The following is an 18,302-nucleotide window of genomic DNA, read 5'->3' as shown; positions in this document are numbered from 1 at the left end:
ATTTACATCATTATTTAAGTATTTGTCTGATATTTTTTAAATTTATTTTATTTAATACTGTCTGTTTTGTACATTTGCTGTTGCAGTTTATTTAAAACAAAACATAATAAAGCAGATTGTGTTTACAGTAAACTATTGGTTTATTTTGTTACTTTTAGTTGGCCTAGATGACATTCAGTATCCCACTTAGTACTATATCACTTTGAATATTAAGTGTAAATCAACCCCAGGCTGCTCTTGTAGCTGAATTTGCTACCATTTCAGTTTTTAATCTGAAAAAACCATAGATGGTTATAGAGGGCCCCAAAATCAAATTTTGCTTAGGGCCCCATGGAGGCTTGGGCCGGCCCTGGATGGACGAGTCTGGGTTTGGCGGTTGCCTGGAGAACGGTACTTTTCTGACTGCATTGTGCCAAGTGTAAAGTTTGGTGGAGGGGGGATTATGGTGTGGGGTTGTTTTTCAGGAGCTGGGCTTGGCCCCTTAGTTCCAGTGAAAGGAACTCTGAATGCTTCAGCATACCAAGAGATTCTGGACAATTCCATGCTCCCAACTTTGTGGGAACAGTTTGGGGATGGCCCCTTCCTGTTCGAACATGACTGTGCACCAGTGCACAAAGCAAGGTCCATAATGACATGGATGAGAGAGTTTGGTGTGGATGAACTTGACTGGCCTGCACAGAGTCCTGACCTCAACCCGATAGAACACCTTTGGGATGAATTAGAGCGGAGACTGAGAGCCAGGCCTTCTCGTCCAACATCAGTGTGTGACCTCACAAATGCGCTTCTGGAAGAATGGTCAAAAATTCCCATAAACACACTCCTAAACCTTGTGGAAAGCCTTCCCAGAAGAGTTGAAGCTGTTACAGCTGCAAAGGGTGGACCGACGTCATATTAAACCATATGGATTAAGAATGGGATGTCACTTAAATTCATATGCGAGTCAAGGCAGGTGAGCCAATACTTTTGGCAATATTGTGTGTGTGTGTGTGTGTGTGTGTGTGTGTGTGTGTGTGTGTGTGTGTGTGTGTGTGTGTGTGTGTGTGTGTGTGTGTGTGTGTGTGTGTGTGTGTGTGTGTGTGTGTGTGCATTAACACACATAGATAGATAGAATTTTTTTTCTATTAACGACAAAAATGCACAATTTATTCACAGATTAACTAATTCAATGTTTTCGTATTCTGGAGCGGATTCACCTTCCTCAGCCTCCTCACCAGCCTCTTGTCCCTCATTCATCATGTTCTTGTATTTATTGTTTAAAAATCTGCCCTAAGAGTAGAAAGCAAAGGAAGTTATATAAAAAAAACTCCACTGATCTTGCAATAGAAATGCACACATAAAAAGAACCAAACCAAATGAGAGAATAATGAAAATGTAAAGACACTGCATTCATATATTTTGTGATCAAGAGTGCCCATTACCAGGCTTCAAATTGTCTTAATGCCTCCGTCATGCTGTGTTATAAACTGAAATAGTGTATTACAGTATCTCACCTGAGTCAGGGCAGCAGTGAGTAGAATGAGTAGAGCCAAACCTCCCAGGAATCCTCTGACGATCTCTCTGGTGAAGTCTGGTTCAGGATACACTTCTACCTGTGTTACAATCTGAGATGTGAAGACTTTGGATCAGATCTACATTCAAGCTCTTTTCAAACACAGATAAACAAATCCAATGTGTAATTACCTTGTGAACCAGAGGGTTGTTATTTGACCCTGGTAAAAAGAAAATGTACTGGTTTCTGTCAAACTCCAGAGTGGCCGTACTAGTCAAGAGGAATCTGGCAGACTTAAGTCCAATCTGAATGAGAAACACCGTCCAGTGTCCATTTAATTGGATCTTTCAGGTTGTTCATTTTTATTAGAAAATAATTATTTTAATCGAAACACATTAATTACCTGCTCTATCCATCCTGAACTAAGGTTAGCAGAGATTGTGTATGTTTGACGCTCCAGGCTTCCCATGAATCGATTGCACTTGAACACTCTGCACCAGGCTACAGAGCAGTCCTGTGGGTGATTAAAAGAGGACCTAAATTTATTGCTGGAAACACAGAAAACTTGATGGCAATGCAATGAAACACCACACACTTCTAAATATATTAGACTAAATTCCACCATGTACAGGTGGCTACTTACCACAGACTTATTTGTTTGTATCTCAGCAACAAAATTTGTGACAGTAGGTTTTTCATCTTTGTCTCTGTGGCAGTCTGGAATCTGAAATAGAGCCAATTCATGTCAATTTAACAGAGAACATATCCATCCACAAGGCTTTAGTTTCATAAAAACATCTACATTTGAGACGTGGAGTTTTAGTAACAATGAGCTCCCGCATATGTTACCTGCAAGCTGTTGGAATTCACCCAAATGTCTTTATCACCGAGCTTTACTGGCACCCTGATCACCATAGTTAAATTCAGCACTCTGTTGTCATTTGCAAGCTAGTGGGGGAGGAAAAAAACTGAGCATTGAAGTCAAGTCTGAATCATGTTTATGAACTTTAAAATATACATATTGATATTATGATATAGTATTTTACCACAATTGGTTGTTGGACTGGTTTCTGCAAATCATTCTTTCCGTGACTGAAATTGGTGTAGCTGAGGGAACTGAACAGAAACATTGAATGTTTCATAGATATTGGAATTTACAATGTCACCTTAAATTATTCTAAAATCTTTTTATTCTGTTAAATCACATAAAACATAAAAACCTTTCAATTGTAGCATAAATGCTGTACTTCACATCAATCCTTTTTATTTTGTAAAGTTCGCTTCCACTGGCGTGCTGATTCCCACTGAAAGAGAGGTGAAATTAATTGTACACATGAATAACAATAATGATAATCATCATGTCCATATACATATTGAGGTACTTAAAGGCTGGCAGATGAACAGAACAGCACCTGGTGGCATTTGCAGTGATAATTAACGTCCTGTCAAGTTTATAAGTGGTGTCGATCCCATAGGACACAATGAAGAGAACCTGAAATGAAATGAATGAGAGAGATCGGATTGCCTCCTCTCTTGGCTCAGCTGCAGTGAGATGAGATGCTTCAGTACACACTACAAACCTTAGTGTTGCTCTTGAAAATATGCTTGTCAATAGTGCAGTCTGTTCTTCCCTGAGATAAGCCAGCTCCACTGTCCAAGGAGTTGCACTCAATTATTCCTTTTATTAAGAAATAAATAAGTAAAACAAAAGCAAACATTATCCAGAATCACTGCACAGCTCCAGTAAGCAGCTGACCACAGTTGAATTGAAACAGACTTGATCCTAACCTTCAGTGATATAAACTTCCTGTAGGAAAGCCCAGGTGGGTAAGTGAGAATGACACGGCTGTTGTAGGAGTTTTCATGACTGTTTTCCACTGAGACAGTGACATTCAGCAGTTCATCAATGCCTACTTTAACCTCAGAGGATCTGATAGATTATGATAAAATAGAAAAGTGAATGCACAAAGAGCATCAGAGTGCATGTAACTTTAAGTCCAGTGTGTGCCAATCCACAAATACTACAGTAGATCCACACATCCAATTCAAGCTTAACATTTGAAATTCAGCCTCACCCGGGAGAAGTTGAAATCCACTTTCAACTTTTCTACACAGTCGTTGTCAGTGCCACAGTTGATCTCAAACACCAACTGTGGAAGACAGTATGAAGTAAGCTATGTTTGTTCACAAAGTGTAAGAGCAAACAGCCGAGACAGACATGACAAAGAAATGGAATTACAACTAAACATTATTTAGAAAGCACATTTCATAGCACTGCAGAGCTCTCCACATAGTAGGTAATGGTAGATTCTGTAGTAATATCTGTCGTGACCTGGCAACCATGATTCACAAAACGTAGTGTCAACAGGTGACAAACACTCCTCAAAGAGAAAGTTCAGAAAGTTTGATCGAACCAAGTTTACAAACTCATCCACTGATTCAGAGCAGAGCAAACAAACTATAGGTTTGAAAAAGCCTTCAGTGTGATTTAAAACCAACCAATAAATGAAGGTGTTTTTAAATATTACTCACAGGATGAAAGATTGTTGTCTGAACCTGCTGGGCTAGACTTGGTCTGAGACCTGTGCTAGAAGGCAAACCGTCAAAGATGAATTGGAGCTCATTGTTAACTGGATTCAGAGAATCGTCTGGACAGGCCTGTGAGAGAAGGGCACTATTGTTAAAATCAAGGTAGTGAGGGTTGGTTGTATTGCTGATGTTATAAGGTTTTTTAACAACTCACCTGAATGAGGAATTTCACATCGTTGCATTTTTGCTCAAAGGTAAGAGTTAATGTTCCGGTCTGCTCTCGTTGTTTGTCTCTGATGTAAGCTCGGTTATTTGGGACCTTGAGTTGGGCATCCAGTGTGAAAGTGTAATTAATAATTGCTCTTGCTGGAACAGATTAGAGTTTCATTTAAAGGTTACTCATGTGCACACATACAAGTATCTAAATGGATAGACAGTGGGTCTGTGGTTTAAAAACAATGAAGAGAATTATCCAATGGTGTTGAGCAGTCTGAGTTTTGGGTTTGGATTTGGTTTGGGTTGAATGTCATTGAAGCTTCCACCATTACTATGGGCCTTGACCTGGATATTGACAGAGTAGGAAAATACATAATAATACTAATAATAATATCACCTTTAAAAACAAAGTTTACAAAGTGCTTTGACAGACAAAGCAAAAGCAGTTCAATACAAAGCAAACACACAATACAGAAAGTAGCAATACTGATACTGACTGATACTGACAAGATGAAGGTAGAGGACAATGAAATACAGTAAAGAGATGATGAAAATATAATATACAAATATATGATAAAATAAATGAGATAAAGTAAAATAAAATTAATAAAATACAGTGACAATAAACAAACAAACAAACAACATCACATAAAAGCAAGTCTGTAGAAATGAGTTTTGAGAAGTGATTTAAAAGGAGTAACTGAATCCGTGAGCCTTATTTCCTCTGGCAGGTCGTTCCAAAGCTGAGGGGCCCTGATGGTGAGAGCACGTTCCCCTCTAGATTTCACCCTCGACTTTGGGACAGTCAGAAGGGCTCTACCCAATGGAGCTCATATGGAGTCAACATATCTGCTATGTAGCTTGGAGCTAGACCCGGACGTGCTTTAAAAGTGATCAGTAAAATCTGAAAATCAATTCTAAAATGAACAGTTACCAATTTACAGAACACCAAAATGACAACTGTCATTTGTAATTTTAGCTGCCTGATACAATCTGTTATTGGTGAACACATCTGTCCTAAATGTGTAACTACAGAATTGTTACCATAAACACTGGTTATAAACTTTGTGGTTGTGGGATTATTTTGAAAAAAAAAAAAAAAAAAACTAACACAAATGGTAGAATTACAGGTGACACTAATAATGTGTGAGTAAGACAACTGTTCCTTTTGAACCCACCGCTAAATCAGGCAGATTGTCATTACTACGGTCAAAAGAAGACTGACTGAACGACATCCCGAAGAACTTCAGTCCTTGGTGGACCTCAGAGGAAGCAATTCTCTATGTGAATGAAAATATTTAAATTAATCAAAGATAAAGGTCTGTGTATCATTTGTTCATTTGATATTCATTCAAATGTAAAAAAAAAAGGAAAAAAAAGGCTTATTATTTCATTTGTTTATGAATGTGATACAAGAAAGGAACTTTGGCTTTGTTTTCCAAATTTTGATTTTAGGCTCAAGTCAAAAAAGAAAATTAACAAAACAAATTTATTTTTGATATTTAATTTTTCCAATTTCCATGGCCTGGAATATGGGGTGTCTATTGTAAAATTTCAGTTACAGTCTTATAGCTGATATATTTTGAATATTTAGCTCACTTTTCTCACATTTAGCTAATTTTTCTTTCATTTAAGACAGAAATTTGTGTAAAACATGTTATATTAAAAATGTGTCTTAATGTTATCTTAATGTTAAATCTAAAAATTAAATCTAAATATATATAAATGTTAAATCTAAATCTAAATCTAAATATTAAATATAAATGTGAAATCTAAATCTAAATCTTAAATTGAAATCTAAATATTCAATCTAAATCTAAATCTTAAATATAAATATAAATGTTAAATATAAATATAAATGTTAAATCTAAATCTAAATGTTCAATCTAAATCTAAATATTAAATCAAAATCTAAATATTAAATATAAATATGAAATCTAAATCTAAATATTAAATCAAAATCTAAATGTTAAATGTAAATATTAAATCTTAATGTTAAATCTAAATATTAAATCGAAATCTAAATATTAAATATAAATCTAAATCTTAAATATAAATATAAATGTTAAATATAAATATAAATGTTAAATCTAAATATAAATATAAATATTCAATCTAAATCTAAATATTCAATCAAAATCTAAATGTTAAATATAAATATTAAATCAAAATCTTAATATCAAATCTAAATATTAAATATAAATATAAATGTTAAATCTAAATATTAAATCAAAATCTAAATGTTAAATATAAATATGAAATCTAAATCTAAATATTAAATATAAATGTTAAATTGAAATCTTAAATTGAAATCTAAATATTCAATCTAAATCTAAATCTTAAATATAAATATAAATGTTAAATATAAATATAAATGTTAAATATAAATATAAATGTTAAATCTAAATCTAAATGGTCAATCTAAATCTAAATATTCAATCTAAATCTAAATATTAAATCAAAATATAAATATGAAATCTAAATCTAAATATTAAATCAAAGTCTAAATGTTAAATGTAAATATTAAATCTTAATATTAAATCTAAATATTAAATCTAAATATAAATATTAAATATAAATATAAATATTCAATCTAAATCTAAATCTAAATCTTAAATCTAAATGTTAAATCTAAATCTTGAATTGAAATCTAAATATTCAATCTACATCTAAATCTTAAATATAAATATAAATGTTAAATCTAAATCTAAATATTCAATCTAAATCTAAATATTCAATCAAAATCTAAATGTTAAATATAAATATTAAATCAAAATCTTAATATTAAATATAAATATTAAATCTAAATCTAAATATTAAATATTAATATAAATGTTAAATCTAAATATGAAATCTGAATCTAAATGTTATATCTAAATCTAAATATTAAATCTAAATATTAAATATAAATGTTAAATCTAAATCTATATCTTAAATTGACATCTAAATATTCAATCTAAATCTAAATCTTAAATATATATATAAATGTTAAATATAAATGGTAAATCTAAATCTAAATGTTCAATCTAAATCTAAATATTCAATCTAAATCTAAATATTAAATCAAAATCTAAATATTAAATATAAATATGAAATCTAAATCTAAATATTAAATCAAAATCTAAATATTAAATATAAATATGAAATTTAAATCTAAATATTAAATCAAAATCTAAATGTTAAATGTAAATATTAAATCTTAATATTAAATATAAATATGAAATCTAAATATAAATATAAATGTTAAATCTAAATATTAAATTGAAATCTAAATATTCAATCTAAATATAAATCTTAAATATAAATATAAATGTTAAATATAAATGTTAAATCTAAATCTAAATGGTCAATCTAAATCTAAATATTCAATCTAAATCTAAATATGAAATCTAAATCTAAATATTAAATCAAAGTCTAAATGTTAAATGTAAATATTAAATCTTAATATTAAATATAAATATTAAATCTAAATATAAATATTAAATATAAATATAAATATTCAATCTAAATCTTAAATCTTAAATCTTAAATCTAAATGTTAAATCTAAATCTAAATCTTGAATTGAAATCTAAATATTCAATCTAAATCTAAATCTTAAATATAAATATAAATGTTAATTATAAATGTTAAATCTAAATCTAAATGTTCAATCTAAATCTAAATATTCAATCTAAATCTAAATATTAAATCAAAATCTAAATATGAAATATAAATATGAAATCTAAATCTAAATATTAAATCAAAATCTAAATATTAAATCTAAATATGAAATATAAATATGAAATCTAAATCTAAATATTAAATCAAAATCTAAATATGAAATCTAAATATTAAATCAAAATCTAAATATTAAATATAAATATGAAATCTAAATCTAAATATTAAATCAAAATCTAAATGTTAAATGTAAATATTAAATCTTAATATTAAATATAAATATGAAATCTAAATCTAAATATAAATGTTAAATCTAAATATTAAATTGAAATCTAAATATTCAATCTAAATATAAATCTTAAATATAAATATAAATGTTAAATATAAATGTTAAATCTAAATCTAAATGGTCAATCTAAATCTAAATATTCAATCTAAATCTAAATATGAAATCTAAATCTAAATATTAAATCAAAGTCTAAATGTTAAATGTAAATATTAAATCTTAATATTAAATATAAATATTAAATATAAATATAAATATTCAATCTAAATCTTAAATCTAAATGTTAAATCTAAATCTAAATCTTGAATTGAAATCTAAATATTCAATCTACATCTTAATCTTAAATATAAATCTAAATATTAAATATAAATCTAAATATTCAATCTAAATCTAAATATTCAATCAAAATCTAAATGTTAAATATGAATATTAAATCAAAATCTTAATATTAAATATAAATATTAAATCTAAATATTAAATATTAATATAAATGTTAAATCTAAATATGAAATCTGAATCTAAATGTTATATCTAAATCTAAATATTAAATCTAAATATTAAATATAAATGTTAAATCTAAATCTTAAATTGAAATCTAAATATTCAATCTAAATCTAAATCTTAAATATAAATATAAATGTTAAATATAAATGTTAAATCTAAATCTAAATGTTCAATCTAAATCTAAATATTCAATCTAAATCTAAATATTAAATCAAAATCTAAATATGAAATATAAATATGAAATCTAAATCTAAATATTAAATCAAAATCTAAATATTAAATCTAAATATGAAATCTAAATATTAAATCAAAATCTAAATATTAAATCTAAATATGAAATCTAAATCTAAATATTAAATCAAAATCTAAATGTTAAATGTAAATATTAAATCTTAATATTAAATATAAATATTAAATCTAAATATAAATATAAATGTTAAATCTAAATATAAATATTCAATCTAAATCTAAATCTTAAATCTAAATCTAAATCTTGAATTGAAATCTAAATATTCAATCTAAATCTAAATCTTAAATATAAATATAAATGTTGAATATAAATATAAATGTTAAATCTAAATCTTAAATATAAATATAAATATAAATGTTGAATATAAATATAAATGTTAAATCTAAATCTAAATATTCAATCTAAATCTAAATATTCAATCAAAATCTAAATGTCAAATATAAATATTAAATCAAAATCTTAATATTAAATCTAAATATTAAATCTAAATCTAAATATTAAATATAAATATAAATGTTAAATCTAAATATGAAATCTAAATCTAAAACTTAATATTAAATCTAAATGTTAAATATAAATATTAAATCTAAATCTTAACATTAAATCTAAATCTAAATGTTAAATCTAAATATTAAATCTAAATCTAAATCTAAATATTCAATATTAAATGTAAATATTGAATTTAAATATAAATGTCAAATGTGAAATATAAATCTAAATGTTAAATATAAATCTTAATATTAAATCTAAATATAAATGTTACATCTAAATCTAAATATTCAATATTAAATGTAAATATGAAATTTAAATATAAATGTCAAATGTGAAATCTAAATATAAAAGTTAAATCTAAATCTTAATATTAAATATAAATATAAATGTTACATCTAAATATTAAATATAAATATAAATGTAAAATATAAATATAAATGTCAATTATAAATGTTAAATATAAATGTTAAATGTAAATCTAAATGTTAAATATTAAATCTAAATATAAATGTAATTAATATTACAACTAAATCTAAATGGTAAATCTAAATATTAAATATAAAGGTTAAATATAAATATAAATATTAAATATAAATAAAAATGTCAAATGTTAAATATAAATGTTAAATGTGAATATAAATGTCAAATGTTAAATCTAAAAGTTTAACATAAATCTAAATATCAAATCAAAATGTTGTTTAAAAAAAATCTAAATATTAAATCTAAATATTAAATGTAAATCTTAATATTAAATCTAAATATTAAATCTAAATCTAAATATTAAATATAATGTTAAATGTTAAATGTTAAAGATGAATATAAATATTAAATATTAATGTTGAATCTAAATGTTAAATATAAATATACATGTCAAATGTTAAATATAAATGTTTAACATAAATCTAAATATCAAATCAAATTGAAAATGAAAAATGAAAAAAAGAAATTCACCTGAGCTTGAAATCAAAATTCTGAAAAATAAAGCCCAAGATCTTTTTTTGTATCACATTCATAAACAAATGAAATATCAAGCCATTTTTGGTTCTTTGATTTTGGATTCTCAAATGAATATCAAATGAACGAATGATACACGGACAGATACATTTGGTCTAGATTGTATATTGAATACATAAGGCCATATGTATCATTTAAATCATCATCATCTTGTTGCTTCTTAGCTCTCGCTCACCTGTGAGTAAGTAGGACTAATCCTTCCTCCTCCTCCTTCACCATGGAAGATGGAAAATGCTACCTTGTCCCTCATTCTCCAAAGGTGCTCCAATTGCCAAATCATTGAGACCATCTTGGTTAAGGTCCGGGAGTACAGCAAGAGAAGACCCAAACCATCCCTGGTCAGATGCATCCCCTCTCAGTACTAATGGAGAATCGAAGTGACACTCAATTTTTTGGTGGAAATATAAAGGTGAGAGTCAATGTTTGAATTCTCATTATAAAATGTCAATGGATTCTGGATTTAATAAAATGTATTTACCAAACGTGATAGGCTGCAAACATAAACTCTTCCCTCTCTATCACTGTCCATGTACATAGGGGCAGATATGAGGACTAGGTCAGTGTAGCTGTTACGATCCACATCCATGGCGCAAACCACTGCACCAAAATATTCATCAATCTTAAACTGTGTAAGTAACAAAAAATAATTAGCAAAGTGAGAAACCAACAACCTTCAATTTAAGATTAAAAATGGATTCTTTACATTGTTTTTCATCAATCATCTTAATTGTGAGTACACACCTGCCAATTAAAGGGATCAATTGTTTGGCTAATATTGCTTGCGAAAACCGACATCACAATTCCTCTGTGTTGATATCTTGGAGCACCGAGAATTATCAGTGGGCCATCCAACGTGTTGGCAACTGCCATGGAGTAACCTGCAGTGGCGTGCACAGACAATTTGGGGGGCAGGTGCTCAGTGAAAAATAAGGGCACTTTGTGCGGCATGTGGAACTGCCGGCTGCCTTATTATAGCAGTGTGAGATTTATCTACCTCATCTTCCATGCTAGTAGAGCTGCTTCCCTGCTGTAGCTGCCTAGAATAGAATAATAATAGTTTTAATAATAGCCTATTTTTTAAGTTTTAATAATAGCCTATTAAGGTAAATACAAGATTATTGCAAGTCTTGTAACATAGAAATAACTTAATAATATAATTAGCTAATATAGCTTCATGCCTGATTTAGTACCGACAAACCACTTTGTGTAGTTATAATAAAATGTGGACAGCTTTTAAGATATTTCAATAGAATTAGAGGAACTGTTCAACTTTAAAATCTGAGCTTTAAAAGGCCCTTAACAGTTAACATGACTCTGGTCTTGACTCTGACCTTTCATCTTCATCTTCCTCTTCCTCCTTGCTGCTGGTGGAAGCTTTTATCCAGGAGAGCAGAGAGCTGCTTCCCTGGGCAGCCTGCTGTAGCTCCCTTTCTTTTTCCTTTCTTACCCTCTCCTTTCTAGGCATTATTAATAAAAAGAGACCAAAAGTATGAATAAGACTGTTTGGTGACATTACAACAAGGCAGAAGGCTACTTTTTCTGCAGGAAATTGGGAATTGCTTGTTTGTAATTTAGCAAATAAATTAGGCTACTGCAAGTGTTAATGATCTAGCCTAATGTAAATCTACACAAGACTAAATATTCAGCTTAAGTATACTGATAGATTCACTTGCTGTACCAACGGCAAACTCTACCGACATTAGTTGTGTGGTGGTCATCTCGTCATATCTATTATGAATTTGGGATAGCGTCGCAATAGCTTGGTAACTGAGGCTTAGTTAGCAAACAATACACTCGACTCGATTCATTTGTGTTACCTGGCTGGTGGGGCAGGGGAGGAGGTGTGTGTGGGGGCTGCAGCTGTGCACTGCTGCTGCAACGCACCTCCGTTTGTGTCCGCTCTGCGCGTTCACGTTGACAAAGGAAGAGAGGTGTGTGCGGAGGAGGAAGGAGAAGGAGGAGGGAGGGCGTATATTTAGGGCCCGAGCGGCGACTGCAAGTCGCCTGGCGAAAGCACTATTGAAATTGTAATGTTTATTATTATTATTATTATTATTATTATTAGGGCCCGAGCGGCGACTGCAAGTCGCCTGGCGAATGCCCTATTGAAATTGTAATGTTTATTATTATTATTATTATTCTTCCGACATTTCGTGCCCCAATTTCGCCCCTTTCCCAGATGCGAAAATGCTCATAATTTTGCACGGACGTCCGGCCTCATCCGAAATTCGATATTTTTGGGTGGTCGCACATGGTCGACGCAGAATGGCGGAATAGCGCCCCCTACAAAGTCCAAAAATGCCCATAGGGAATTTTGCTAACTTTGTCCAATGCTCACAAAATTCGGTACACATATGTATTATACGCACATATGCAAAAAAGCCTCTTGACCTCATGACCTCAACCCAACAGGAAGTCGGCCATTTTGGTTTTGATTTTTCCCGCCTAAATTTAACTCCTCCCACAGCGTTCGCCCGATCAAGTTCAAATTAGGTACGCAACATCTCCAGACCTAGCTGAGCTTAAGTTGTGCTCTGCGCATCCGTAGGTCAAAGGGCGTGTCTGCCAGGGCTCAACTAACTTTGGCGTGCTCGCCATGTACATAGGAGTGGCTCTCACGCCCACATACTTCATCCAATCAGCTTCAAACTTGCTGGACTTGATGATGGCTCCGGCCTGAACGTCCCAATATATTAACTTCCCACGTAACTCATAGCGCCCCCGGTGGTAACAGGAAGTTAACTAAGATTCATTAAAATTACATACTTTGCCCCATCAACTTCATTCAGAACCAGTTGGTGAAGCTACATTATGAAGACTGTGAAGCTACGAGTAATGGCGTCTGTGTGGCGACGCGGCGACCATCAATTCCTCGCCATGAAAATACGTTTGGCTTTTTGATGGCTTTATTGAACTCGTATCATCATGAAAGTTGGTACACAGGTCCAGGGTGCCGACCTCAACGTCTCCATTCGCTAATAGGCGATCTCACTCGTGTCGCCCCCTAGTGGAAACAGGAAGTGCCATATTTTACATCATCATTGTGCGATTTCCACAAAACTTCACATGTGTAATCACTGTCCCACCCTGAACGCAACTGCTTGTGTTTTGTTACACTCTACTGCCCCCTGGTGGATGAACCATCAACCTCTCATGACTCCTTCATGCTTTGTCCAATTCACTCCAAACTTCACATGACTGATGAGTGGCCGCCCTGAACACACCAGACCACACCAGACCATATGTGTAACTACCTGTGACTGCCCCCTACTGGATGAACGAAACACTGCATTTTTGGCCTCCTTCCAGGTTTTTTCTCACTTTCCGCTTCACGCCACAGCCCCGCCATGCCTCAGGCCCCGCGGTGGCATGGGTGAGCGAGGCCCCCCCATCGCCGCTTGCGGCTTTAATTATCATTATTATTCTTCCGACATTTCGTGCCCCAATTTTGCCCCTTTCCCAAATGCGAAAATGCTTATACTTTTGCACGGACGTCCGGCCTCATCCGAAATACGATATTTTTGGGTGGTCGCACATGGTCGACGCAGAATGGCGGAATAGCGCCCCCTACAAAGTCCAAAAATGCCCATAGGGAATTTTGCTAACTTTGTCCTATGCTCACAAAATTCGGTACACATATGTATTATACCCACATATGCAAAAAAGCCTCTTGACCTCATGACCTCAACCCAACAGGAAGTCGGCCATTTTGGTTTTGATTTTTCCAGAACCAGTTGGTGAAGCTACATTATGAACACTGTGAAGCTACGAGTAATGGTGTCCCTGTGGGGGCGTGGCTACCATCAATTCCTCGCCATGAAAATACGTTTGGCTTTTTGATGGCTTTATTGAATACGTATCATCATGAAAATTGATACACAGGTCCATGGTGGAGACCTCTTCCATCTGATAGGGGTGTCGCTCATGTCGCCCCCTAGTGGAAACAGGAAGTGCCATTTTTTGCATCAACATTGTCCGATTTCCACGAAACTTCACATGTGTGATGAGGGACAGACCCTGAACACACCTGCATGCATCCCATTACTGCCCCCTGGTGGATGAACCATCAACCTCTCATAACTCCTTCATGCTTTGTCCAATTCACTCCAAACTTCACATGACTGATGAGTGGCCGCCCTGAACACACCAGACCACACCAGACCATATGTGTAACTACCTGTGACTGCCCCCTACTGGATGAACGAAACATTGCATTTTTGGCATCCTTCCAGGTTTTTTCTCACTTTCTGCTTCATGCCTCAGGCCCCGCGGTGGCATGGGTGAGCGAGGGCCCGCCATCGCCGCTTGCGGCTTTAATTGTTATTGTTATTGTTGTTATTATTATTTTGTGTTTATTTATTTTTTTTAAAAAAGGCAATTTCAAGATAAGGATTGGGATAGTGGTATTATTGTTATTATTGGTATTATAGGCAGCATCAAAGGACCTGTGGCTAGTTTTGAAAGACTGCCAGTCTAGATCTAATCCTGCTGTCAGGACCACAAACTGGCCCAGATTATTTAGACTTGTATCAAATTCAGCATTACTGTTCACAGTCAATATAAACATCATATCATGACATAAAAGGAAACCTCTAAAATGAATGTTCACTTCTGAGGATGTTGTCACACATTAGCATCATAAAGGCACTTACACAACTTCTTGGATGGCTGTAGTTGTGTGAGTCCCTCCAGTTAACTGTCTTATACCATTGATTTGAGATTCCCAGTCATCAGCATTAAAAGTATTAAAGTAATAATGGATATCAACACGCGAGGAGAACTGGGCGATGGCAAACTGGAAAAAAGAAAAAAAGATGGAAATAAGTATGGATATAAATGAAAATATGTATGAAATATTGAGGGGGGCATGATAAAGTGAGGGAGTTACAATCCTACCTGTGTATCCTTTCCCGGGAATGACTTGACAACACTTTTCACAAAATCCTTCATTCTCTGAAAGTCATTATATTCTACGCTGCCTGAGCCATCCAACAGAAATGCAATGTCTGCTTTGGTTCGACACTCTGTCAAAAAGGAAAAATACATCTGAACAAGTTATTTAAAACATTTATGTCATATATAATACATATAATCCTATTCTCAAAATTACTACCAATATGCATGTTGGGTTGTGTGTATGAAGAGTGTGCAGTAGTGGGCAAACATCACCAGACCTTTTTATCACTATCTTTGAGGTTATAAAAAAACTTAACATGTGTACCTTCAATAGAAGAAGGCACAGGGGATCTAACGTGATCAGAAGAGTCTATCTCAAAGCACACACCGCTATACTGGGTGATACTTTTGCAGTCCTTTGGGATGGTTGGACCACATGCCTGAGAAGAGACAAATTCAAGTCCTGATTATAATGAGATGATTATTTTCATGTTCCTTAAACTACATTTCAAGCTGAAGATAATTAATTTACTGGTAGAGATCTAAACCTCTGCATTCTTATTATCATTTACCTGCAAATATTTGCAGTTTAGCAACTTACCAAAGTTTTTTGTGTGTTGGGATCACTTGTCATTGTCAAACCAAGGGACATGTTGACTGCAAAACTTGGCACTGCATAAAAAAACATCAGCTATCAGCCATCAGTTATGTTAAAACCATCAAGACACAACTACATTCTCAGTGAGAATGTATAATATAATAACATGTGAGAATGTTTCCACATCTGATCTGATAACTATTAGTAACATTACTCAGTCAAGACTGTACAGCAGTGTCTCACAATGCTGTATATGGTATACTGTAACATATTTCCAAAAAGATGGAATACAACCTCCAGCTTAATAAGTCATTTTGTCAATTATTGAATCCTAAAATATTCCAAAAAACACAGTTTTGAGAACAAGTAGAGTAACTTTACTCAATCTGTTGGCAAGTAAGTCTGTGAAAGTCTTGAAGAATAAGGAAAAAGATAGATGCATCATTGTCTGTCTTAAAAATCTCTTGAAACCATGTCTCAGATAGATCAGATGACTAAAGCTACATAATCAATAAAGCATTTTGAAATGAGTATTTGCCCACCTGGTACTGGTACTGGAGTGCAGTCTTTGGTGGAACATTTAAATATTTGCCCTCTTTCATTTGGTGAAAGTTGTTCAAGGGGGGCACTGACCATCAAACTGAGGAAATAAATCCCAACAATCAGGTGAGAGAATTGGCTTATGAGAGAGGTGTGAGCCAGAGAAAAACCTTATCATAGCAGATCTGAAGCAGTAGTGGTTTCAGTAGATGCATTTTCCACCACAACATACTACTTACTCTGACAGTCTTTGCACTACCTGGTATCCAAAACCTGCAGCAGAGTTACTCAGGGTCTTCCAAGCCACAGGATCAATATTGAAGCAAAGTGCAGCTTTTAACACTGAAGGGTAAAGAAGGAAGAACCACACATGAATAAAGTAATTTTTGATTTATTCTGGTGGCACTAACTTTTTGTGTGCAGGAAAAGGAGCCAATCCTGGTGAACATCTTAAAAGTCTTTGTCTATTTCAGCCTATAGGTATAGTGTGTGAATTGTCTTTTTTTATACTACCACTAGAGGGCGCCAAAGTCAGAAATGTTTAAATTCTGAACAGGGTGGCTCTGACCAACATATATACATGATCAATACTAAGACTTAAATGTAAAAATTCAGTGTACTGCTTTAGACAAAATCTATATTTCCCATCACAGGGATATTTGTTTAAATGTTACAAAAACAATCTTTTCTATAAGCGGTCAAAGTTAGATAAACTCTTTGACTGCCTGACATAACACTTTCTCATGTTTTACGGCTTTAAAATAGTCAAAAGAGAACGTGTGAATAGATAACCATGTGTAATATTAACTTCCTTAAATTGATCTGTTGAATCTCTTGTTGATGAATATGATTTAAATGTACATTTAAATCACATCGTCATACTTTTAAGGTCAGATTCTATTAAAACAAGAAAATGGCTTCAGGAAGACAATTAAGGAAAATGTTTTTTTGTATATTTTATCTGTTAATGTTAACCTCCTCATAGTAACCCATCACTTCAAGTCCTCCAATTCGGTTGTGTTTTTCAACAGTCTTGATCTAGTGTAAAAGTTATTTTTTTAACTCACCAGTGGCAGGAAGTGTATCAGTTTCTTTTGTGGTTTCACACGTTGCAAAGACTTTGACTTTCACCAAAGAGATCATGTTAACTTTTCAGAGCTGAATTCAAACGTAATAGTAATTTTTAAAATGAATGGATTACTATAAAATAATTTAGAGTCTTAAAATCTATTACATGGTTGAGCGGGGACTAGTATTTAGTTTTGGTGCAATTAGTGTCAGCATATGGCTATTTACGAAGGCCCCAAACCATGACACCTATAAGTAAAATCAATTGAAAAAAAGAAAAACAGATAACAAGAATTGTTATTGTTAATCAGACAACACATTTAGAGGATTGTGCAGCATTGCTGAGGCTATTTTTAATACTGGGGTTGACTAAGTTGGTCTCATACTGAAGCAGTAAATGATCATTTTAAATGTTTTATTCTAAATGTTGGTATTACAGTTATTGACCTATTATTCTTCATGGTTTTTAAAATGAAATGAATGATCATTTTTAACAATAGATGTTATAGAAACATTACTGCTGAAGATGCTGTAGAGGAAATGAAATATAAAAAACAAAATCAGGATGTACAAATTTGTTCTTACCTGACAAAAATACTGTGGTAGAAATGATCCAGTACATTGTGTCACTCCCATGAAAAAAACAAATTTCACTTATTCTCTGAGTTGCACAACTATTTCTACTACTGTCAAGGAGGGAGATGGTGAATGCAAAATGGAAAAATACTAAAGTGTCTGAAGCCAAGGTAGCCAGTTAGAGGA

At 32.3% G+C, this 18,302-nt stretch overlaps 1 protein-coding gene across 1 annotated transcript; it reads right to left on the bottom strand.

Moving 5' to 3' along the window:
• Nucleotides 1-440: 440 nt before the first annotated feature.
• On the bottom strand, nt 441-18,162 carry LOC134003884 (integrin alpha-M-like). Its single transcript, XM_062443233.1, is given in 29 exon segments — nt 441-529; nt 1,194-1,266; nt 1,491-1,601; nt 1,681-1,794; nt 1,893-2,003; nt 2,133-2,213; nt 2,339-2,437; nt 2,536-2,605; nt 2,710-2,793; nt 2,902-2,981; nt 3,070-3,156; nt 3,263-3,419; nt 3,560-3,639; nt 4,022-4,147; nt 4,233-4,384; nt 4,434-4,579; nt 5,372-5,514; nt 10,614-10,664; nt 10,666-10,837; nt 10,924-11,063; nt 11,180-11,316; nt 11,747-11,895; nt 15,091-15,233; nt 15,335-15,462; nt 15,660-15,774; nt 15,936-16,006; nt 16,475-16,572; nt 16,712-16,814; nt 18,126-18,162. Coding segments are annotated over 29 exon segments (3,147 nt in total).
• Between the last annotated feature and the right edge of the window lie 140 nt (nt 18,163-18,302).

Source organism: Scomber scombrus, chromosome 21 (genome assembly GCF_963691925.1).
Source record: "Scomber scombrus chromosome 21, fScoSco1.1, whole genome shotgun sequence".
Classification (NCBI taxonomy): Eukaryota; Metazoa; Chordata; class Actinopteri; order Scombriformes; family Scombridae; genus Scomber; species Scomber scombrus.
This window is presented reverse-complemented; position numbering and strand designations above follow the sequence as displayed.